Source organism: Xenopus laevis, chromosome 4L, assembly GCF_017654675.1.
Source record: "Xenopus laevis strain J_2021 chromosome 4L, Xenopus_laevis_v10.1, whole genome shotgun sequence".
In the NCBI taxonomy this organism is placed as follows: domain Eukaryota; kingdom Metazoa; phylum Chordata; class Amphibia; order Anura; family Pipidae; genus Xenopus; species Xenopus laevis.
Genome location: NC_054377.1, coordinates 31,012,407 through 31,034,218, shown reverse-complemented (window position 1 = coordinate 31,034,218; position 21,812 = coordinate 31,012,407). Strand labels below are relative to the sequence as shown.

Genomic DNA, 21,812 nt, shown 5'->3' with positions numbered 1-21,812 from the left:
TATATATAAACCCTAGGGTTAAGGAAAAGTAAACCAAAAATTTACCAAAATGCAATTGCATGAGCATAGATAGATTTACTTTAAATATTCTACGTGCAGAAGAAAGATCAAAGGTAATTGGTTGATTGGTTGGTATGGTTTACTTCACAGGCCAAATTTGTTTAAGAAATATTTATTTTTGGTTTTGACACTGAGAAAAACACCACTGTAAAACATTTCATGTTTGAGTATTGTCAACATAAGAGTAATTAGTTATGTTCGATCATATGAAGGCTAATTTAATTTAGAGAAATGCTAATAATGACAAAGGCCTAAATGGCTCTTGAATTTGTTTGCAATAATGTTACATGTTATTTACTCTGTTATCTATTAGTAAAAAAAATGTTTGTAATAATCTAACTATATTATTTAAAAAAATTATATTCTCATAATAACATGTTAACGGTTGTCCTCATGGTGTAATCAAGCATCTTATGTGAAAAAGCACTTTTCGGAACAGATGCCTGAAAATAAAAATAAGAAGTCCAACCGTCCCTCTTAGCAAATAAGCCATTCAGTTCCATTCCACTCAATGAAAGGTCACAGAACAATGTCCAAATGCCAGTAGCCTAACAGTGGCCAAGGTGACGGTCTAGTAAGGGAAATGAATGGCATATGCTTGGTGAGGAAATCTATAATGAACTTATTACAGCATAACTGATACTGTAGCCTGAAACATTTTTATAACGTTGTATAAAATGCTTTACACACATAGAACTATAATCCGGAATGCTTGGAACCTGGGGTTCCCAGAAAAAGTTTTCCCAATAATTTCCCCATTTAGACATAATAAACTATTTAAATATTACAATTAACCAAACAGGATTGTTTTGCCACCAACATTGTTCATGAAGCTTAGATAGGATCAAGTACAAGAAACAGTTTTTAGTATAAAAGAGAAAATGTAATTATTGTAAAAAATTATTATCTTAAAATAGACCGGAAGATACCCTTGGACTGGACAGATTTCCAGATAAGAGATTCCATATCTGGATAATAAAAGTTTATAAGCTGTATTTTCTCCTTATTCCTGATTTTACAAAAGCTATCAAACTTTCCCCTTCAGCCTTAACCCTGTTTAGTAAAAGAATGGTCAAAAACCAACAGGCAAAATGTTCAGTGCACACCCTATTCACTGAACGAACACTGAAAAAAGTGGAGGGGGGAGTACTTCCCCCTATCTGGATGCACAGACACCCCCAAATATGAGCACAAACCAAGCTGACATTCTCTCATAGGACTTTTGAATGGAAATACTAGTAATGGTAATATAGGTATTTGCTGGATCTGGTGAATGCTACTTGCTGGATGATTGGTAGAATGTGTTGTTTGTGCCTTTTAACAGCTGTAAAGTCTGGACTCTTTCAGCATTCTCTACCACTGATATCATAATTGGATAGTATTTGGGAGCTCTAGACAGCAGGTTTGTTGGTGTGCCCTAGACCAACACTGTCATGGTCTTATGAAATTATTTTGCAAAACCAGTTGTACCCTAAGGTGCAAACACTGGTCCCTTATGATGTTTCCATATTCTATGTTGCCAATGCCCTATAAATGCTGCTATAAAAGCAGTTTTATAAACACCAGCATTAAGTCAAAGCCTTCCATGGCCTCACCAGCACTAAAGAAAATAGAAGCTTTTGGGGATATTCTAGAGTACAATGGTTTTCTGCCTTTTTTTTATCCCATGGAAATACTGAAACGATTTTGCACAGTTTAACAGTCTGCGGAGCAAAAATGTTTATTATGATCACAATGCATCTACTGTTAATGTAAAACAAGGGTTATACTCATGAGTAGTAAACCAATAGAAAAAAAAAATATTTAATATGCATAACATGTAGGGACCTATAGGATATCCTATCCCTATAGAGTTAATTCCCTACCTTTTGTATGTAGTTCTCTTTTCCCTTGTTATTGGGCCAAGCCCTTCTCACTGGTAAAGTGTAACATCCTCACATATTGGACAAAGAGTGTAATGACACTCCCCTGCCACACTGTTATATAGTGTTGTGCAGGGAGTGTCCTCTTCCTCTTTGGCTCCTGGTGCTGCTGCTAGGCGAATCCCCATTGAGCCTGGGATCACCATAGGCCCCAGTAAGCATTTACCCCAGAGGGACCTGACACCTTTGGTGCTAAATCGGGGACCAGGTAACCCCGTGAACGAGGAACAGCTAATATAGTAAGATCTTGTTATAGACTCTCTAGGAGAGTAAGACAGAGAGGTGTAGCAGAAAGAGCAGTTGTCGCTCCAACGAGGATTGTAGAAGGAAGTAACTTTCCCACAAGGCCTGTTTGCCTTTAGAGCAGGGAACTCAGTTGATAGGCATCAAGGTTAGCAAAGGACTACCTGTACCCTACCTGATCGATCCCAATCCCCTCACTGGCAGCGTCGGTTAAACTGGGAATTGATGTACACCTATCTGCAATATCCTTTGGGAGTCGCTTCTGTCTGACTGTGATCCTTGCTATCAATTAGATTTCTCAGTCAGCACCTATGCCTCCCAATTCTTAAGACCTGATGCACGTCCAACGGTTTCCACCATGTGTCCGTTTACTCACAATTTACAGATGTTGAGACAAGGGTTTCTGGCCCCAATACACTTGCCAAGTGTATTTGGGCCAGAAATCCATGTCTCAATAAAGGCATTTTAAATAGTATAATCTATGGCTGGTGCTGTCGACATCTGTAAATTGTGATCCTTGCTATGTCCAAAGTGATTCCATCTGCTGTGTCCTACACATTTTGTAAGTAAACCTGTGGTCATTTGCCTCTGGCATAATAAATCTGTGCACCTGTTTTACTATCTAAGAACCTCCTGGCGTCCATTTATCTCTTTTTACACTTATATGCCTGTGAGTTGTTAGTTCTACTACAGTTTAAAGGGGAAGCTTCCATTTGGCAAAGGTTCTGCCCTGGATGCAGATTCGCAATGTAACCCATGCTCATCACTTAGCTGGACACTATTAACTCCTAATTGACAGGATAGACCACAAAAGCGTTACATACATATTGATAAAGCATCCACTGTTTCCTCAGTTTAGGTGAGCCAACTCCTTGCAACACGAGTTTTGTGACAAATGCAAAATACTGCATGATCTTTTCTCTGTACATCAAGATGCCAACCGTGTCAGCTGTCTTACAACTTGGGAGTCTGCTATTTCCTTGGCAGTTACAGCTGTACAGTGCTTCGTACCAAATGCAAATCATTGCCACCACTTCCAACCGCTAAATATATGCTTGTCATGGACTCCTCACTGGTCTGGTCTGTTATAGGGTTCATGTGTGAGATGTTATGAGTGTGATGGTTGACCACCTTTTCCTTAATTTATACAGAAGTATAAATATTAGAATAACTTGTGTTTTACCAAACAGGACACTGCTGCTAAAGCACACAGAGGAGACACAAAGAGCAATTTATAGCCAGATTCCCTAGGGTACTGCAGAGACCTATATTTTGTTTAAATAATAAATAAATGGAAGGTGTTGATGGTAATAGGCACTTCTACAGAAGATGAAAAGCCTCCTAGTTGACGCTGCTGATAAATAAATGATATCATAAAGGAGAACAGCAGTTTCTTTACTGCAGCCTGAAACAATAAAAACAGCATTCAGAATATCTTTTTTATGGGCCAGAAATGCACTGGGCTATTTATAAAGTGTCAGTCTGTGTGTTTTTTATACACCGTAGAACAGAGATAAAAGTAAAAGCAGATTTTTTTTGTCTATATTTATATACAGAAGAGGTGAAGAGGTAATCTACCAGGCTTGGTAAAGCAAGTAGGTCTGAATTTCCCAGAATACTCTAGCCCTGTTTGCCATCTACGATGCTGATAGCAGCTCTATGGCACTGTCTGCAAACAATATATAAACCTGTATATTATAAAATGCCCTATTCATCATACAAGAAGTTAATTTGAAGGTGTTTGAACCTTTTAAGGCAAAAGGCAAAGGTTGGCCAAGGTGAAACAAGGCAGCTATTGGATAGGGAAGGGGAAGAATACAAAAGAACCAGAAAGACTACTGGAGAAAGATGTTACAGCAGAGAAACTAGACATATGATAGCCAAAGTGGGATAGCTAGCAGATTTGGCATTGCTTAAACTATGGCTGTCCAACGGGGGGCCCACAGGCCGCCCCCCATATGAAAGTCTGCCTGCTGTGTCTATTTACCATGTGTAAATGTTAAAAAGTATCCCTACAGAGATTAATTTGCCCCTGCATTGTTTAAACCTCAAATTCAGACTGTAATCCCCTGCATTTTTCACACATGTAATCCCACTGCATTGTTCACACTTGTAACAACTCTATTGTTCACACCCTAAAGCCCTGTACCGTTCACACCTGAGACCCAAACTGAAACTGCCCACATTGTTCACACATCATACAAAATGCTAATGGTTACCTGTAACATATGTTTCTGAAACTGCAGGATTGTAGCAGTCCTGATATTTTCTTTTTGCATTGTGAAAATAAATATATTTGAACACCAAAATGCTAAAGGGGTACAAGCACTGTTTCACTGTATGTAGTACATCTCAGAGTGGTCCTGATGGGTTTCTCCGTCACCTGCTCTATTCTGCCTTCCTTATGCTCCCTGTCTGTGCCATACTCTGCTTGCCTTATTCTCCCTGTGTGTTCCATACTCTGCCTGCCCTATTCTCCTTGTGTGTTCCATACTCTGCCTGCCCTATTCTCCCTGTGTGTACTTTTTTGCTTTGGGAACTCAACTAATAAGGGTGGGAAGGTGCAACTATATGGGTCATACTTTCCCCTTTTTTCTGTGTAGTAATATATTCCTATTTACAACTGTTAAAGTTGTTGCCTACCAAAAGTATAAAGAAAGGAAACTGGTTTTCCCCATATATGCTTTCTCACTTCTAGCGCTCTTTAAAGGAATAGTTCAGTGTGAAAATAAAAACTGTGTAAATAGATAGGCTGTGCAAAATAAAAACGGTTTCTAATATAGTTAGTTAGCCAAAAATGTAATACATAAAGGCTGGAGTGAACAGATGTCTAATAAAACAGCCAGAATCCAACTTCCTGTTTTCAGCTCTATAACTCTGAGTTAGTAAGTGACTTGAAGGGGGGCCACATGGTACATTTCTCTTCAGAGAGTTTGTAATTGATCCTCAGCATTCAGCTCTGATTCAAAAGCAACAGATATGACCCATGTGGCCTCCCCTCAAGTTTCTGATTGGTTACTGCCTGGTAACCAGCCAGTGTAAACCCAGAGAGCTGAAAAGCAGGAAGTAGTGTTCTGACTGACATGTTATACATCAAATCACTCCAGCCTTTATACATTTCATTTTTGACTAACTAACTATATTAGAAACATTTTTTATTTTGCACAGCCTATCTATTTACCCAGTTTTTATTTTTACACTGAACAATCCCTTTAACTCTTCCAGGATCTCTGCATATATTGCAGTATAGCGAAACTAACACAACCAAAATCATTCCGAGAATTGGCAGCTCCTCTGCTCCAATTTTATTGTAATGTAATAGCTGTAAAGCTGTTAGTGCAACAGTGATTTAAATTTATCAGTATAAACATCAGTTTATAAACGCTTATGGCAAATGAAAATTCATAAGTCATACAATTGCCTTAGTGCACCTAAGGTTGGCACAACAGTGCCTTCTTGAAGACAGAACAGTTAGAAATGAACATTTGTTTTAAACCAAAAACACTGCCATGAACTGCATGTGTGAATAATTCAATGCAAATTAGGAAAATATAACAGTCATCATTATCTTGAAATCATTTTCTGTAAAATCACTGGTGTGTTTACCGATATGGTTATGAAAGCAGGCAGAATTTAAGATCCTCTTCAGTTATGGCTCAAAGCACAAAGGAAGATTATATCAGTTTTAGTATTAAAGGGCTTCGGAATTTGTATGGGTTCTTCATTTTGGCCTTCATTTATGGGACAGAAGAGAGTCACAAGGTAGAGGAACAGCAGTTTATTCTCAGGACACTCAGGCCAAGAAAAGCAATAGAGTTTGTATCTTTAGGCAGGGATGGGGGGAAAGCATTTTTTTAGAATTACAATACATGAAAAATAAATAGGTACATTTAGATAGGTCGAGTCAGCTTTGCTTCCGCCATACTAAAGAGTCAGAGATTGGGTCCAAAAGTAGTAAATGCATGAAATCCCCCTCCCTAAAGTTAAGCGGTAATGTAAATTTGCAAGTGTTCAGCGAATTTAAGCGTTTGCCTATTACTTAAGACACCACCCGAAACCTTTCAGAAGACATATTTCGGCCTTGAAATTGGTTCAGACATACATTGACTTATTTCCAAAAACTTGAGCTTTACCTCAATCCGACCAGTATCAGGCTGAAACCCACGTGAAGGGTCTTCTGTTGTGACTCTGCACTGAATGGCACAACCATTGATACGGATGTTCTCTTGCTTGAGGCCAAGGTCAGGAAGGCTTTTTCCCTCTGCAACATGGATCTGGGCATGGACTAGGTCAACACTAAAATAACAGATAATAGAAATCAAAACTTCTGTAATTTTGCTTGTAATATTTATGCTTTTTAAAGGTATTAAGTTCATCCAAAAACTATTTTTGTGTGTGGACATATATATATATAGATAGATCACAAAGTACTGGATTCAACAGGGCTTAAAGGATAACTAAACCTTATAAATGAATGGTTAAGAATGCCATATTTTATAAACTTAACTTATTGCACCAGCCTAAAGTTATTTCAGCATCTCAATATCACCAATGATCCAGAACTCTATGTTATGCCCCTGGCAGCAATGATCCAGGACTTCAAACTTGTCACAAGGAGTCGCCACCTTGAAAAGTGTCTGTGACACTCACATGCTCAGAGGACTCTGATCAGCTGTTGAGATGCTAAAGTTAGGGGTTGAAGCAAATTATCAAGCAGAAAACGAGGTTAGTCTGTAATATAAGCTGAGGCTACAAGGTTGATTATTAAATTCTGATGCTAGTTGCACTGGTTTCTCTTCTGACAAAGTAATTATCTGTATGAATTACTAATCAGTCTTATATTGTGATATGTACATTCTATGTGCACTGCACATTTTGAGTCGGTCCCTATGCTCGGTAACAGACAGCAGCACAGAGCATGCACAGTAATTCAGCAAAAAAGAAGATGGGGAGCTACTGGGGCATCTTCGGAGGCACATATTTTTACTGTTAAAGGCCTGTGGTTACCTTGGGCTGGTATAGAAGCCCAAAACATAATGTACAACATTTCTAGCCTTCGTCTTTAGTTAAGCTTTAGTTATCCTTTAAACAAAAACACTATTATAGGGACCATAATTGGACTATGCATCATATTACTACTACATTCATCACTTTAATAAATTCTGGTCAGTACTTTGCAATAAAGAGTATTCCTCCTAGATGGATGCTAGCTAGATGATAGATGGATAGATATCCAAATCAAGGAAAGACCCCAATTCAGAATTTCGCAGGTTACAAGCATTCCAAAAAAATAGATACCATATCTCTATATGTACCTGTTTGTGTATATCTCTTTATATAATTACACAGAGCCAACTGGGAGTCCTGTAAAACACGGTTTTCTATGCTGCTTACATTTACAGCAATATCGGATATTTCATTGGCGTTAATCTGTTATATTCAAAGACTGCTCTACTTCTTCCTAATCTACCAAAGAATAAAAACTGCCATTTGCAGGAAAACCTACAACTCTAGAGATTGCTGCCTCATTAAGCAGGTCTATATGAATAGTAAGAAAACCACTTATGATTATACCTGAGTGTATTGTCTGTCTAAGCGTTAAAGGGATAAGTAGGTAACTGACTTGTAATGTTGTAAATGAATGCAGAAGATTAATGTGTTGTTTCTTACTGAAACTACAAATGGAGCAGTCTGTTTTTCTAAGCACTGCTTAGAGCTTCCACTTGGCCATAAGGCCATAATGTAGCATGGGAATTAAACTGAGCTAAAAGAACGGTTGCCCATAATGACCATTTTTGGACTGGTAGTGCACCCATATAATATGCATTTTTCTGTTCAACTTGTCTAGTCAAAATACAGCATGTGCTCCACTTCCCACCACCCCAATCATACCGCTGCCCCCCCCCGCCACACACTAAAATAGCTGATCCAACGGGCCCAAGGTTGGGCATCTCTGTCATAAAGTGCACCCCATAACATGTTGAAAATTAACAACAACAGTGCTTCTCTGACCCTTCTGGGGTGCGAGTGTACCCACTAATTGGACAAACTACCTGGTTTTTACACAGTGTTCATCTGCAGCTATCTTTCAAGGCACCAGATTTAATTTTAGTTGACTACCACTATTGCATCTAGTGACCTAACTGCACTATAAAATTTATTAGAACATAGATGGCAGAGAAATTGAGAAAGTTGCACCTAAGAAGCAAAATCAACCAAGTATGTAAGTAAATACAGAATGAGTATTGGAAGGGTAAGAAGTTTGAATGCAGATTTGTACACTTATTAACACATACTTGCCATATTAACACTTCAAAAAAACAACCATTATCACCATTTAAATGCCACTTTTCTTCTATCCTGTCACAAGTATGTAAATATGAACCACTGAACATACCTAGAGCTTTCACCCTCCCAAGCCGATGGGAAAGATGGCTAAAAAATGCAAGCATGCAGTACAATAAGCATCTAATGATTTTAGTTTTTCGCTAATTTTACATTTTTTTTGTGGTCCAACCCTGTATATTATGCATTATAATTTCCCTGATTTTACATTTTCCTGATTTTTAAACCATTATTTTCCCCTGAAAAACGTAATATGAGTGTTCTACTGTATACTGTTTCCACATAAATGCAGTATAAGAGCAAGCCCACAGGCCTGGAGGCTCAATAGAAACATGTCCCGAATCTCTTAAGCAAGTGTTGTCCAATATTCTATGTACTGAAGGCCAGCATGATTTTCAATCCTACCTTGTGGATGGCCAGTCAGAAGCAGAAGAAACCATAAGCAGGTAATTCTACCCAAAATTAAATCTTTTAGCCTTGTTCACCACTCCACCTTTTAGATCCCATTGCCCAACTTTTATAACTTATGCCCTCTGCACAATGTTAGCAACCCCTCCTCCAATATTTATTAAGGAATAGTACAAGTGTGTCTTTATAAATAGTATTTCTTTACGTATTCACAACACAGTATTTATATAGGAACAGCAATAACCACACTACACATAGAAGCACGGCAAGAACACTATGTTTTTACACTGCAGGCAACCTTTCACTATGAAGACACCATTAGGGAAAAGATCTATCTAAACTCAAGGAACCTCCAGCAAAGATCCCCAAAAAGTTATATTGGTGTTTACTTTGAATATATAAGTACAGATAAACTCTTTATTGTGCAGTGGCTGAGTTTTTCTGCAGAAGATCTGCTGAGATGCATTCTTCACGTCATAAAAATCTCTCAGAAAACAGGTGGCTGCTTATCTATATCAACCCTCAACATCATAAGCACAATTATAATCAAAAACTCTTTATCTGAAAGTGGTAATTTCTCTACAAAAACAGAGTATGAGTTGATGATAATATGTAGAGAGGCACAAGCCTGCAAAAATAACCCTCCCTATGAAAAGCTACAACAAGGAAGGATCGGTCAGTAGAATTAAATGCATTTGTCAGGAGATGCTATTACCAGATGCTATTTCCAAGAGATGCATTCAAACAGGAAGGTTCCAGCCTATGACAAATAGGACCGGAGTTAAATAGTTAGGGCCACAATATGGCGTCTCCATATCATGTAATGAAAATGTATGCAGTTCCCGAGAATGAGCTACTGGTAAGACATAGGGACCGAAATAATTGATTCAAGGGAAAATACCGTCCATTAACACAAAAAAATTTGCAACAATGTTTTGTTTTTCCATCGTTTATTTGGTATTGACTCTAGTGCACCAACCCACAATAGGGAACCCCAGCATCATTGCTTCAAAAATCAAAAACAAAGGCATTTGTGTAGTGTTCTTCCTGCAATGGGAGACCATTGCAAAAACACATGGCCTCTAAAATTGATGTCAAGCTTAGGCACTATTTCCCATACTTAATAAAAGTCACTAAGTTTGCCCAGGAGCAGTTATCCAAACAATCAATGTTTGCTTTTAAATAGGTGACCAGTAAATGCTACCTGCTGACTGGTTGCCATTATTTACTGTTCCTGGGCAAACTTAGTGCCTTTTATTACACAACTCCATATATGTACTTGTTTTCTGGAAGAATTAACTAAAATGTTCTGACATTGTGCCAATAAATGTATCATCTTTGCACTGTTTTCGTTGTTTTGTCATATTTCAAAGGTGTTTCCCTGTCCCTTTTAGAGCAAGATGTGGAATGCAGAACGAATAAACCTAGGCTTATTTATTTTTGAATAACCATTATGTTTAAGTTCCTTCACAGCAGATTTATCCCTATAGCAAAGGATCTAATTTGCTGTGCCGGCTCATTTTGCAAAGAAACCTACTGAGAATAAACTTGTTCTCACATAATTAAAAAAAAAATTATGTTTTACATAACTTGACAAAAAAAATATATATATATTTTAAAAATGGATTTGTTTTGCTTGAACATTCACATATTTCACCAAGTCTCTGAACTGTTAAAGGGGTTGTAAACCCAAAAATATTTTGCAGAAAAAGAAAATGCAATCTTAAATAGGGAATTGCAAAGGACAGACAGAAGCTGCTTTAATGAGCAATTACTTTAAAATCATTGGAGAGTTGTGATTAAGGTATACAGAAACGTTGCTTAGAACTACATTTCATTATGCAAACTTTCATATTTAGGTGTATAATCCCTTTAAAACTTGATACTTTAGTTGCTTGCATTTCCCAGATTGCAACAGTTGATTTGTAACAAACTTTAGCAAAGATTCAAGCTGGGTAACATTCCCAAACACAAGTACCATGGAAGATGGCAACCTTCCATCAAGCAGAATAGAAGTAGCCAAAGGAAACTTCATACTGCTCCTCACACACACAAGATGGAAAAAAAACCCCAAAAACAACACTTATTGTTTATCAATATAAATATTTAAATAGATGCGGATACTTTGGCAGTGTGACGCTTTCACATAGATTGAAGATAAAAATTAGGCTTGCTAGCAACAGATGCAAATTTTTTGTATTAAGTAATGAAAAATATGCATATGGAGATATAAATAAATCCAAAGCAGACAGTGAAATGTCAGTCCCATTACAATGTGGGCTTAACAAGAGGGAGTTAATTGGTTGTGCGAATGATTCAGTTAGGTAAAACAGTTTAATATTTGGATGAATCTGAAACAAGTGAGTGATCCCAGCCTAAGTGTCAGTGACTAAAAAAAAAGGGTTGGATGTAAGGGCGTCATTATAAAGGAAGCATACTCTATGACCACTGGGGGGCCCAATAGAACAGTGATAAGCAATCTTAAAATTTATGAAAAAAAATCTTTTTTCCCAAAAGTCCTATTTCTTGTCATGCCACTAGGCACATGATTTTGTGGTGGTGGTAAAACACTATAAAAATAAAAAAAAACTTACAACAATGCTCTCAGCAGACATTAGTTAGCCTAATAATACTGCTGATATCAGTTGACCACAGATGAAATATGCCTGAGACACTAGACATCCTCTCATGAGAAAAACATTCTGACCCCTCAAAAGAATTAGTTTGAGGAGAAACAATACCATTTAATATATAATATATGGCAGTATAAGATCTATTTTACTGTTTGCCATCAGGTACTAAGTTGCACAAGAGATTTTAGAAGTTAAAAGCAATGGGTTATGGGCAACTGCACTGGTGCAATTTACTACCAAACACTTGGCCCCCTTTGTTTTCTAGTCTTTCAGTAATGTGGGGCATCATGTCAGAAGGCTACAAAAAATGTTAAAAATGCAAATCTATTTGGATTGCTTAGCCATCAGACCTGGTATGTCATAGCTTAGTTAAGCAACTGTCTAAAATTATTACAAAGAATAAGCAATTCAAAAAAAAATAATGAATAATAGAATACAGGAAAAGGGTGTCCAAATACAGCAGTGTGCAGCAACCCATAGACTTTTTTTTTTAATAAAATGTTCTTTGAGGGTTGACAACCTCCTTCTCCCACCTATATTCTTTAGGCAGAGGGTAAGTGCCTTATCCATGGGTGTACAGAAAGAAAAAAGCATCCTCTCTATTCTGCATTGAATCAGATCAGCGTGAACAGACTAAGAACCTAGAGTGTTTGCAATTTGGGCAAAAATCCGCAAATTGGCAATGAGCTGATTCAATGCAGAAGAGAAAGGTGGCTACTGCCGTAGGGCTGAAATTAGGCTAGCGAATTAGTGGTTTCAATCACTGTAAATCACACAACTTTATTATCCTACTATTTATGTCTGTCTGTTACTAACCCACTAAAATGAAAACACTTCTGGGCAGGGACCAATATATTAGAACTTATTGCATATAACATAGTAGGTTATATTGAAATCAGAAACATATCCATTGAGCTCAACTTTGTCTTTTGAAACTTGCCTAACTTTATCCTGAGGAAGGCAAAAATCCCACCTAAAGCCTCTTTGCAGGGGGGGAAATTCTGTCCTGACTCAAAAATGGCAATTGAACCAGTCCCTGGATCAACTTTGCACCAAGAGACATTTTTTAATAAGCCTGTGTTTTCTCACTTGCTAAAAAGTAATCCAACCCCTTCATGGAGAGAATTCCACAACTTCACAGCTCTTACCGTAAAAAAAACCCTATCGTAACCACCTTTCTTCTTCTTATATCCATGGGTGCACTTGTATGTATATGAATTATATTTAGCTGTATTCTATTATTGTATTGCTCTCCCTCTGCTTTATTAATAGAGTTAATAAACAGCCTAAGGGAGGAGAGAAACAATCCCACATTGGCTATAGACACTGAGAATATGCTATGCTCCTATATCTAAGTTGCCATATTATTAATAATTGAGCAATTCAATGAAAAAAAACGTTATCTGCCAAATAACCTTCTAATGCCTACTACTGTCTAAATTGAGGCTGCCTGGGTCACTATGCTGCAGCCCTTGGTCAGATAAATAGCTGCAGGATCAGAAACAAAACCACCTAAATAAGCTTAAAAATCTTTAGACCTGCTGCATAGGTCTGTCCTCCTAGGCAGCAGGTGTTTCACATGTAGCTTTTCTTAGGATCTGAGCGCCTTACTCTTTTCATTATTCCTACATAGTGTGTCATTGTTAAAACCATGAAAATATTAAACATGTTAGGCTTGGCACTTAATGACTCTTTGCTTTCAGTACTTGTATGGTTCAAAAGGCCTAGATACAAAAAAGGCATTTCTGTGAATAATGTTTGTAAATTGAAGGCAGTAGGAATATACCCAAAAGTGTATATCGCCACGAGGAATGGCCAAAGTTATAAAAATATAAAACAGATGCAACAAATATGGTAGCTGTAAGACATTTCCAAAACACAGGACATTTTTACTGAAAAGAAAGGGCAACACAAATGAAATACACAGAAAATCAGCAGCATAATGCTTACAGATGAGAGGAATACTTCAATATGCTTAGACATATTAATACAATAGACTTATTATGAAGCTTAAAAGGTTTGCTAATGTTTGCAGGTCACGGCTGGGCTTTTCTCATCTCTTATTGTTTATTTCACTCAAAATCCTCTCTCAAGCAGAAATATGTTCCAAACCCGAAACAATTCAGAGACAGAGATCCAGTCTAATCACTTGTAACATCCCCCTCACCTCCCACACACCAGCAGCTGCAGTCACATACAATACAGGACTGCTTAGGTAATAAGTACTTTGGGTGTTTATTCAAGGCACTATAAAATGATGTTGCTTGTTTTATACTGATAATTAGCACAATAATGAATAATGATACATGGATATCTTATAATGCAACACATCAAGAGTATTCTAAGCAAGACAGAGCTTTGTGATCTCTCTGCAAAGTTCCACTGAGCCCTAAACATTTCAGGCTTCAAACAGAGCAACATATTTATTGTCAATATTGCAGGCTTTTATTTATTTCACTAACTATTTGATTCCTTGACAACTGAGCTCAGCACCAAGCACCCTGCTGACCAGTGCTTGCTAACTTCACCGTAAGGCTTCTTATGTTCTCGGATAAACATGCTATACACAAATCTCCATCAGATATGTGCAGCTCAGAGGGCACAGTTGGACATACTACACAGGGTCTATAAATACAAAATATGTAGCTTCAATTGGGTGAATGGAATATTCTTCATATTTAATTGCTGCTTGTTTTCGGTTTGGCAGTAGGCATTGCACATCAATATATACAGAGGGAACAATGTAAATATTTCTATCATTTGGATTCCCATACCTTAAGTCTACTTAAAAATAAATCAAATAAACTTGATAGGACTGTTTTGCCTCCAAAAAGGAAGAACTGTATCATAGTTGGAATCAAGTACAAGGTACTGTTATTATTATTGAGAAAAGGCAAAATCATTTTTAAAGAAGCAGGTCATGGAACTACATGGGTAACTGCTTATAGCATTTTTTATCACATGACATTATTTTATTCTTTCAGTGAGTCATAAGTGACATTACCGTTATAACAGATGACATCAGTATGCACCATTTTTAAGGATATAGCTTACAGTTAATTCATGGCCCTTTTCAGGTCTGCAAGTACACCTACAAATATAAACTATATATAGGAGAACAGAATTGGTCAACTTACCAATATTTAATTATGGATGGAGTACTAAGTACTATAACGTATTAACCTTAAACTTGTGAAAATACTGTACTCACAGGACTAAAATCCAATAAAGTGACGTGCTAATAAAAACTACAAACATCTCATATGTTTGTAGTTTTTATTAGCATGTGTCACTTTTTTATGCACACATGTTTGCACTCGTCACTTTATCATGGCGTCACGAGGGGGAGGTGCCGTGTGTGTGTGTGTGTGTGTGTGTGTGTGTGTGTGTGTAATTAAATGTAACCACAGGGTGCCTCCTACATAACAGATGTAATTATAAAAATGTCAATTGTAATAAAACAAAACATAAAAACACTTTAGCTTACTAATACAGCTGTATGAAGAAAGGCGGTATAGCACTACAAAATTAACATTCTTAGTGGCAGATATGCTTTAAAAAAAATCAGGAAGAATGCAGCTGTGATCTTTCTAATTTTAAACATTAAGGTCTTGCTTCTGCTGACACAGTAAATGCAAGGTGTTATGCTTCATGAGTCTCCTGTACTTGAAGTGCACAGATAAAAAGACTCTGATTTGCTCATCAGAAACATGAAGTGAGCTTCCAGATATAGGACTGAGGAAATGACATGAGCAAGTGAAGAAAACTAACTGGGGGAGAACCCAATGAGGCAGAATACACTCTGATCCACAGGGAGCCTGTGTTGAGCAGCACAGCTGACATTTCTGTGCAACGTGTTAAGCTTGATAAGAGTATTTATCCTAGACAAAAGTTTGAGGAAATCATCCAACAAATATATTACAAAAATTATTAGCATAACCTTAACCGGAAAGGTTGGTACAGGTATGGGATCCGTTATCCGGAAAACCCATTATCCTGAAAGCTCTGAATTACAGAAAGGTAAGGTCTCCCATAGACTCCATTTTATCCAAATAATCTTAATTTAAAAAAAACAAAAAAAAACGAATATATAATTAATTGTTTTCGGAAGTAAAAATCAGCCTATTGGGTTTATTTAATGTTTACATGATTTTCTAGAAGACTTAAGGTATAATATCCAAATTATGGAAAGATCCATTTCCAGAAAACTCCAGGTCCCGAGCAATCTGGATAATAGGTTCCATACCAGTACATGTCATTAGGCCACTACCCCTGCTGACAACATAGTACTAACATTGTTGGAAGGAAAGGGTTAAACTTATACCAACAATATCCTCTTGTTTTAAAATGCCTCAAATCATACCATCAATTCCTGGCAGATCCTGCTTTTCAAATTGAACAGCAGGAAAATACTGACTGTACTATATATTACTTTGCAAAATTTCACTTCAAGTATTATTATTTTAAGGTGACATACAGTTTCCATTCACTTCCAAGTTATTTTATTTTTGCCCATAAAACAACAGTTGAAGTGGGTTAACAAATCTAGACGGCATAGAGATTCTTACTTTTACAGCTGCAGAAAGTAGGGTAGATAACTTTACTTTTGGCGGCACTAGCAATGTTTGAGCTATGCTACATTCAGTCTCCAATGACAATTGAAGCCTCTGCATTAGTCTCATAATGGTGCGAATTTTTCATAGTGCAAATCTGCATCTGGGCAGTAACCCACAGCAACCAACCAAACTTTTGCTTTCATTATTCCACCTGCAGCTGAGTGGAAAAAAGCTAATCAATGATTGCCTGGGAAATTACAATTAATTTTTAAAATTAATGAAAGCATATCTCCATTATTTATTTAAACCAAATAATTAGCATCTACTGAGGTCAGTTCTGCAGTCAAGCTTGTACACAACATACAGATGTAAAAATTAATATTTGCTTTGCAGAGCTTTTCTTGCTGCATAAACATAACATACACTTGTGTGTTCCGGGCCTAACAGGGTTTGACCTTGCAACCAGCAATCCATTAACAGCAGTCCCTTGCCTTGTAGGGTAGAAAGGTGAACAGCAGATTGATTGTTTTACCTTGCTTCTCTGACTGTTTCTCCTTTGGTGCAGAAAAAACACTTGGTTGCAGGGTAGGCATTGCCTATAAGCCACTTCCCTGTAGATATTGATGCCTGTTGAACCCTTGCCAGTGTGCATTTCAGTGCCTTGAATGAAGATTGAGCTACCTGACCTGTGGATCTGCTTTCAGGATCTTATTCTTGCAGCTACTGTATTGTCAAATTATCTTGCCCTTGTCTAGGTCAGTTCTGTTGAACTTCCTCTCTGAATTCTGTTTCTGATTCCTAACCTCATCCCATTTTCTCTCCTGTTAGTCCTATCTTTGATGATCAATATCGAATTTCTTCAGTGCTGAAGTTGCAGTGTATGACCATTCTGATATTAGCCTGGCCCTCACTACAGTGCCCAGAATGCTCTGATATATACAGTAGTCGCAAAACTTGCCATCAGCCAGATGTACAATTTCCTAGCTTAGAAACAATGATAAATGGCAGGGTTTGCCATTTAATATTCTGTTTACATGTTTATATACAGTAATGGTAATAATCTTTTTTAAATTACTATTATAATTCATCTGTTTCAGTATGTCATCTGTTATAATGCAATCGCAATTAACATGATTTTTCTTGGGACCAGAATCTCTCCTGAGATTTAATAGAAAAGTTCTTCATATGTCAGTGAGAAATCCATCTGCTGTTCAGAAGAAACATTTCTGTCTTAATAATGAAGAGCATTTCGGTACAGTACACAAACATGCAATTATTAATATCTTTTTTATTTAGTGCTGTTAGAATTTAAATGGCTGATCAATCTGACAATTTAAATCCTATTACAAAAGGCAGCTACATGTAAAATGCAACTAATGCAAATATGACTTTAGTTTGCCTTAGTTTTAACAAAACAGATTAGTTAGACTGACATGTAACGGTAAATATCTGCAGTAGGTCAGTATCACTTTTAATGCTTAACTGCCACAAATTTTTTTGCAACAGATCATAATTTTAGTGGTCTCCAGTACTTCCACGTTGAAACGCACTGCACATAATTTTAAAGGAGAACGAAATGCTGTACATTATGTTTTGGGCTTCTGTACCAGCCCAAGGCAACCACAGTCTTTTAGCAGGGAAGATCTGTGCCTCCAAAGTTACACAGTATCTCTCAATCTACTTTTCTGCTAATTCACTGCACATGCTCTGTGCTGCTGTCATTTACCGGAGCTTAGGGACCGAAAAATATACAGTACACACAGAATATAAATGTCACAATATAAAGCTGATTAATACAGACAGCCTTATATAACAAACAAACCTCATTTTCTGCTTGATAATTTGTGATGACCCCTAAGCTTAGCTTCTCAACTGTTGCTCAGTACGCACTGAGCATGCGAGTGTCGCAGACCCGTTCCGAGATGTGGCAAGTTTGAAGTCCTGGATTATTGCTGCTATTGAGAAGCTGAAATATATGCTGGTGCAATAAATTCAGTATATAAAACATGAAATTTGTAGCCATATTCATTTTTAGGGTTTAGGTCTCCTTTAAAGCAGATGAAGTCAGTACAAGGTACCAAGCAAAGCCGCATCAGTGTTCAAGGCATGGCACCCTGGCATCCTGCTTTATCTTATACCATGCCATGGTCACTTACCTCACCCATTTCTGCTAATAAACGCTTGCACCTGCCCTTTGGGTGCCAGTGATTTCTTACCCACTTACCTCACCCGCCATTGGTTGGGCCCTTGCACCCTGGTACCTTAACTACCTTAGTTCTCACATTATTGATTTATCTGAGCTTTCTGAATAATGATCCTATACCTGTACTACATATTTACTGGCAAAGATATTTGTTGGTGCACCCTTGGTCTTTAAGCCTGAAACCAGCCAGATTCGTTTATCATATATACAAGTGACCAAACCTTTTGAAGCATTAAATTAGGGTCAAAATGATATTGCCCTTTGTCTAAGCAAACAATTACATACTGCTGTTCTCCAATTAAATTATTATTGTCAGGCAACCGTGTTTATACAGGGATCCTGTGAATAATAGATGCATTAAACCTAAACCCAACCGCCCTATAAATTATACTAGTTAACAACTCAAGGGATTTGCACATAAAATCCTTCTTAGCAATCCTCTTTTAATGGATTTTATTTTTTCTTCTCAGAACTGCCATATTTCGAGCAACAAAAGCTTGTTTTTATATCTATGTATGCATTTCTAAAGGTTGCCTTTTCTTTTTACAGTAGTTAAAGGTTAATGAAGGGAGAAGTTAATTTTTATAGGTAAAGTGTGTGGTTTATGATACCCTAATGGTTGAACTTATAGATAAATCAAGATAAAATTATAACAATGCAATAAAGAATATACATTAGGGATTAATATGGTATCCTTTATGTCCTTGTGCTTTATATCCTTTATATCAAGCTTGCTTTTTGTTTTCCCAAGGATTGGCTTTGTGCTTTTAACTTATCTTAAAAACAGAAAGGCAAATTATAGATACACAAGAGATGATAGATTTGCACTTAAAGAATAATGCACCCTATTAAAGGGGTAGTTAAGTTAAAGTTAATTGTTAGTTATAGAGGGTGCTAGTCTTAGCAAATTAACACTCATTTTTTATTTTGTTAAATTTTGTGCCTCCTTCATTTGCCTCTTTCCAGCTTTTAGTTGTTTTTATTATTATTTGTCTTCTTCTGACTCTTTCATGCTTTCAAATGGGGGTCACTGACCACATCTAAAAATTACTTTGTTATGCTGCACATTTATTGTTATTGTTACTTTGTATTACTTATCTTTCTATTCAGGCCCTCTCCAATTAATCTTCCAGTCTCTCCGTTGAATCACTACCTGGTTGCTAGGGATAGATTGGAGCTTAGCAACAGTTCGCCCATTTCCCTAGCCAGTTAGCCCATTTCCCCTCACATTTTCCTGCACTATTTATCCCTATTCAAAATAAAACATAGAATAGATGGAGCCGTGACCATATTTTATAGAGTGTACTTTTTCAGAACGGACAAACAATATTTAAATGAGTTAAATTAAAACAGAACTTTAAACTACAAAATAGATTTTCAATCCCAGTATGGTGCTGTAACTTTCATGATTCATTTTAAATTCATTTTCATGTATACATGTACTGTCTGCACCAATTCTTATTAAACATCAATTTGTTATAAATATATTTTGTCAAAATGTGCATTTCTTATTGTGCTTCAAATTGTGCTGGGAAGTAAATCTTACATGAACGTGAATAAAAAATACTTGTTTTTGGCTAAGCTTGGAAAAAGAAGAAAGATCAAAGAGAACTGACTCCTATGAGAATAAAAGGGGAATACTAGCAATTTAAGCAAAGGCTAGCTCCAATTTGGATGTAAAATATATTTAAATTACTATGACCTAAAGGGACATTATTCAAATTATGGCTTAAACTAACTTTTAGTAGACATTTATATTCTGAGATAAATTCAATTTGTTTTTTTTTTTAAACTGTTAGCATTTCTATTTTTACCTCTTTGTAGTGCTAAATATACAATGGCATCTAGCTACCAGTAGAAAAGCCTGGGGTTAAATTTGTATTAGTATTGTTCTAACTTCTTTAACCATTGCCTAATTGCTCTGGCATATTGGAACCCTTGCTACCAGATAATGGTTAAAATGTCAAAACTTACAGAACAAAACCTTTACAAAACCTTTACAAAACCTTTTGGTCCTCACCAAAAAAAACTTTTTTTGTATAGTGAAAGAAAATTACATTCAAGGGAACATTTCAATATACAATAAATAAATATTTTAGTGTGGTTTTTATAATTATCTGTAAATGCAATTGCTATTAAAAGCCATATTTGTCTGTTTTACATTCTTAACAATCTTGGTTCCGACTCATGAAACATTGTTGCAAGCCATTTGATTACCAGACCTAAGTAGATCTGACTCTGTTACACTACTTTAAGAGTAGGAATGCTGGTAAAAGCATTGTTATGAGCACCATACACCTTAGATAGATTTCCATGATGTGAACTGTCCCATTGTTAATATATTGTTTAATATAGTGTAATGTTTAGAAGGTAAAGGACTTTCCAGTTAAGTTGAACTGAATAATCATGGCCAAATGCTTTATGTTATAATTTGCTGTATTAGCTCAGAGGTTCAGCAGCCCTATAACAGAAATAATGCCATGCAAATCTGAATAACTTGTATTGTGCATTTTACATCATATTTATACTTAAACTGTATATTGTAAGTTGGACCCCAAGATCAGGTAACTGATAGCAGCACAGAGCATGGGCTATGAAAGCGAATTCATTAATAAAACAGAAAGGGCTTGTAAAAAAAAATCTTCCTAGTCTTGAGGACAGTTCTACTTTTAAACTAGGACCGTTTCTCCATTATATCATACTAACATCAAGTTTGCTGCAAAAATCAGCCATAAAAAGGAGAAGATGATTTTATGTTAAGCAATAATCCTAAGGTAAAAAGTGGTGTTCAGTTCACTGAAAAAAGTCCTCAATTAAAGACAAATAATTAGGGTTTAGAAAAAATTAAGTAGCCATGGATTGCCAAATCCCTCATGGGATTATACCTAAAACTGGTGCAAACAACAACCCTGTTGCTACCCCCTGTAGAGAACATACAAAAACAAATCAACTTCTAGGGTAAGTAAGTACTAGGCATAGTCAACAATGACAGAGGGGCTCCGAAAATATGTTAAAGCGGATGACTGGTTTATAAGCAAGGTTTCAGCATTATGTGGCATGCCTGAGTGAATCAGGGGTGAAGTACATGCACATATTTGTATGGAGCATTGTATTAAACTCCCTAGTTCTGTCCTGAGATTACATGCATTCACCTTCCATCTGCAATATTTATCATAATACATTTGTAGAAAAATACACTGCAACCTCTTTCCAATGGGAGTACTAAAACCAGTCTATCCACAAAGTTCTGGAAAAAACAGACTAAAATGTACACTGTCTATACAAAACATAACCCTGTAAATGGAATTGTATGCAGTAAAACTCTCCATTATTCACCCTACTACAAAATGTAATGTCAAGGTCTGAACAAGCAGAAATATTTTGTGTTTGAAAAGATCCATGCATTCAAGGGACAAAAATGTTTATCTATATTAGTCTCCCT

The 21,812-nt window shown here is 36.6% G+C and overlaps 1 protein-coding gene across 1 annotated transcript in view; it reads right to left on the bottom strand.

Annotated features, from left to right (window-relative positions):
* pc.1.L (pyruvate carboxylase, gene 1 L homeolog) overlaps positions 1-21,812 on the bottom strand; it is a gene marked incomplete at its 5' end in the record, with an annotated part of 159,199 nt that overhangs the window by 79,373 nt on the left and 58,014 nt on the right. Inside the window, 1 exon segment of the mRNA NM_001089757.1 lies at positions 6,359-6,521. Within this exon segment, the coding sequence (NP_001083226.1) occupies positions 6,359-6,521 (163 nt within the window).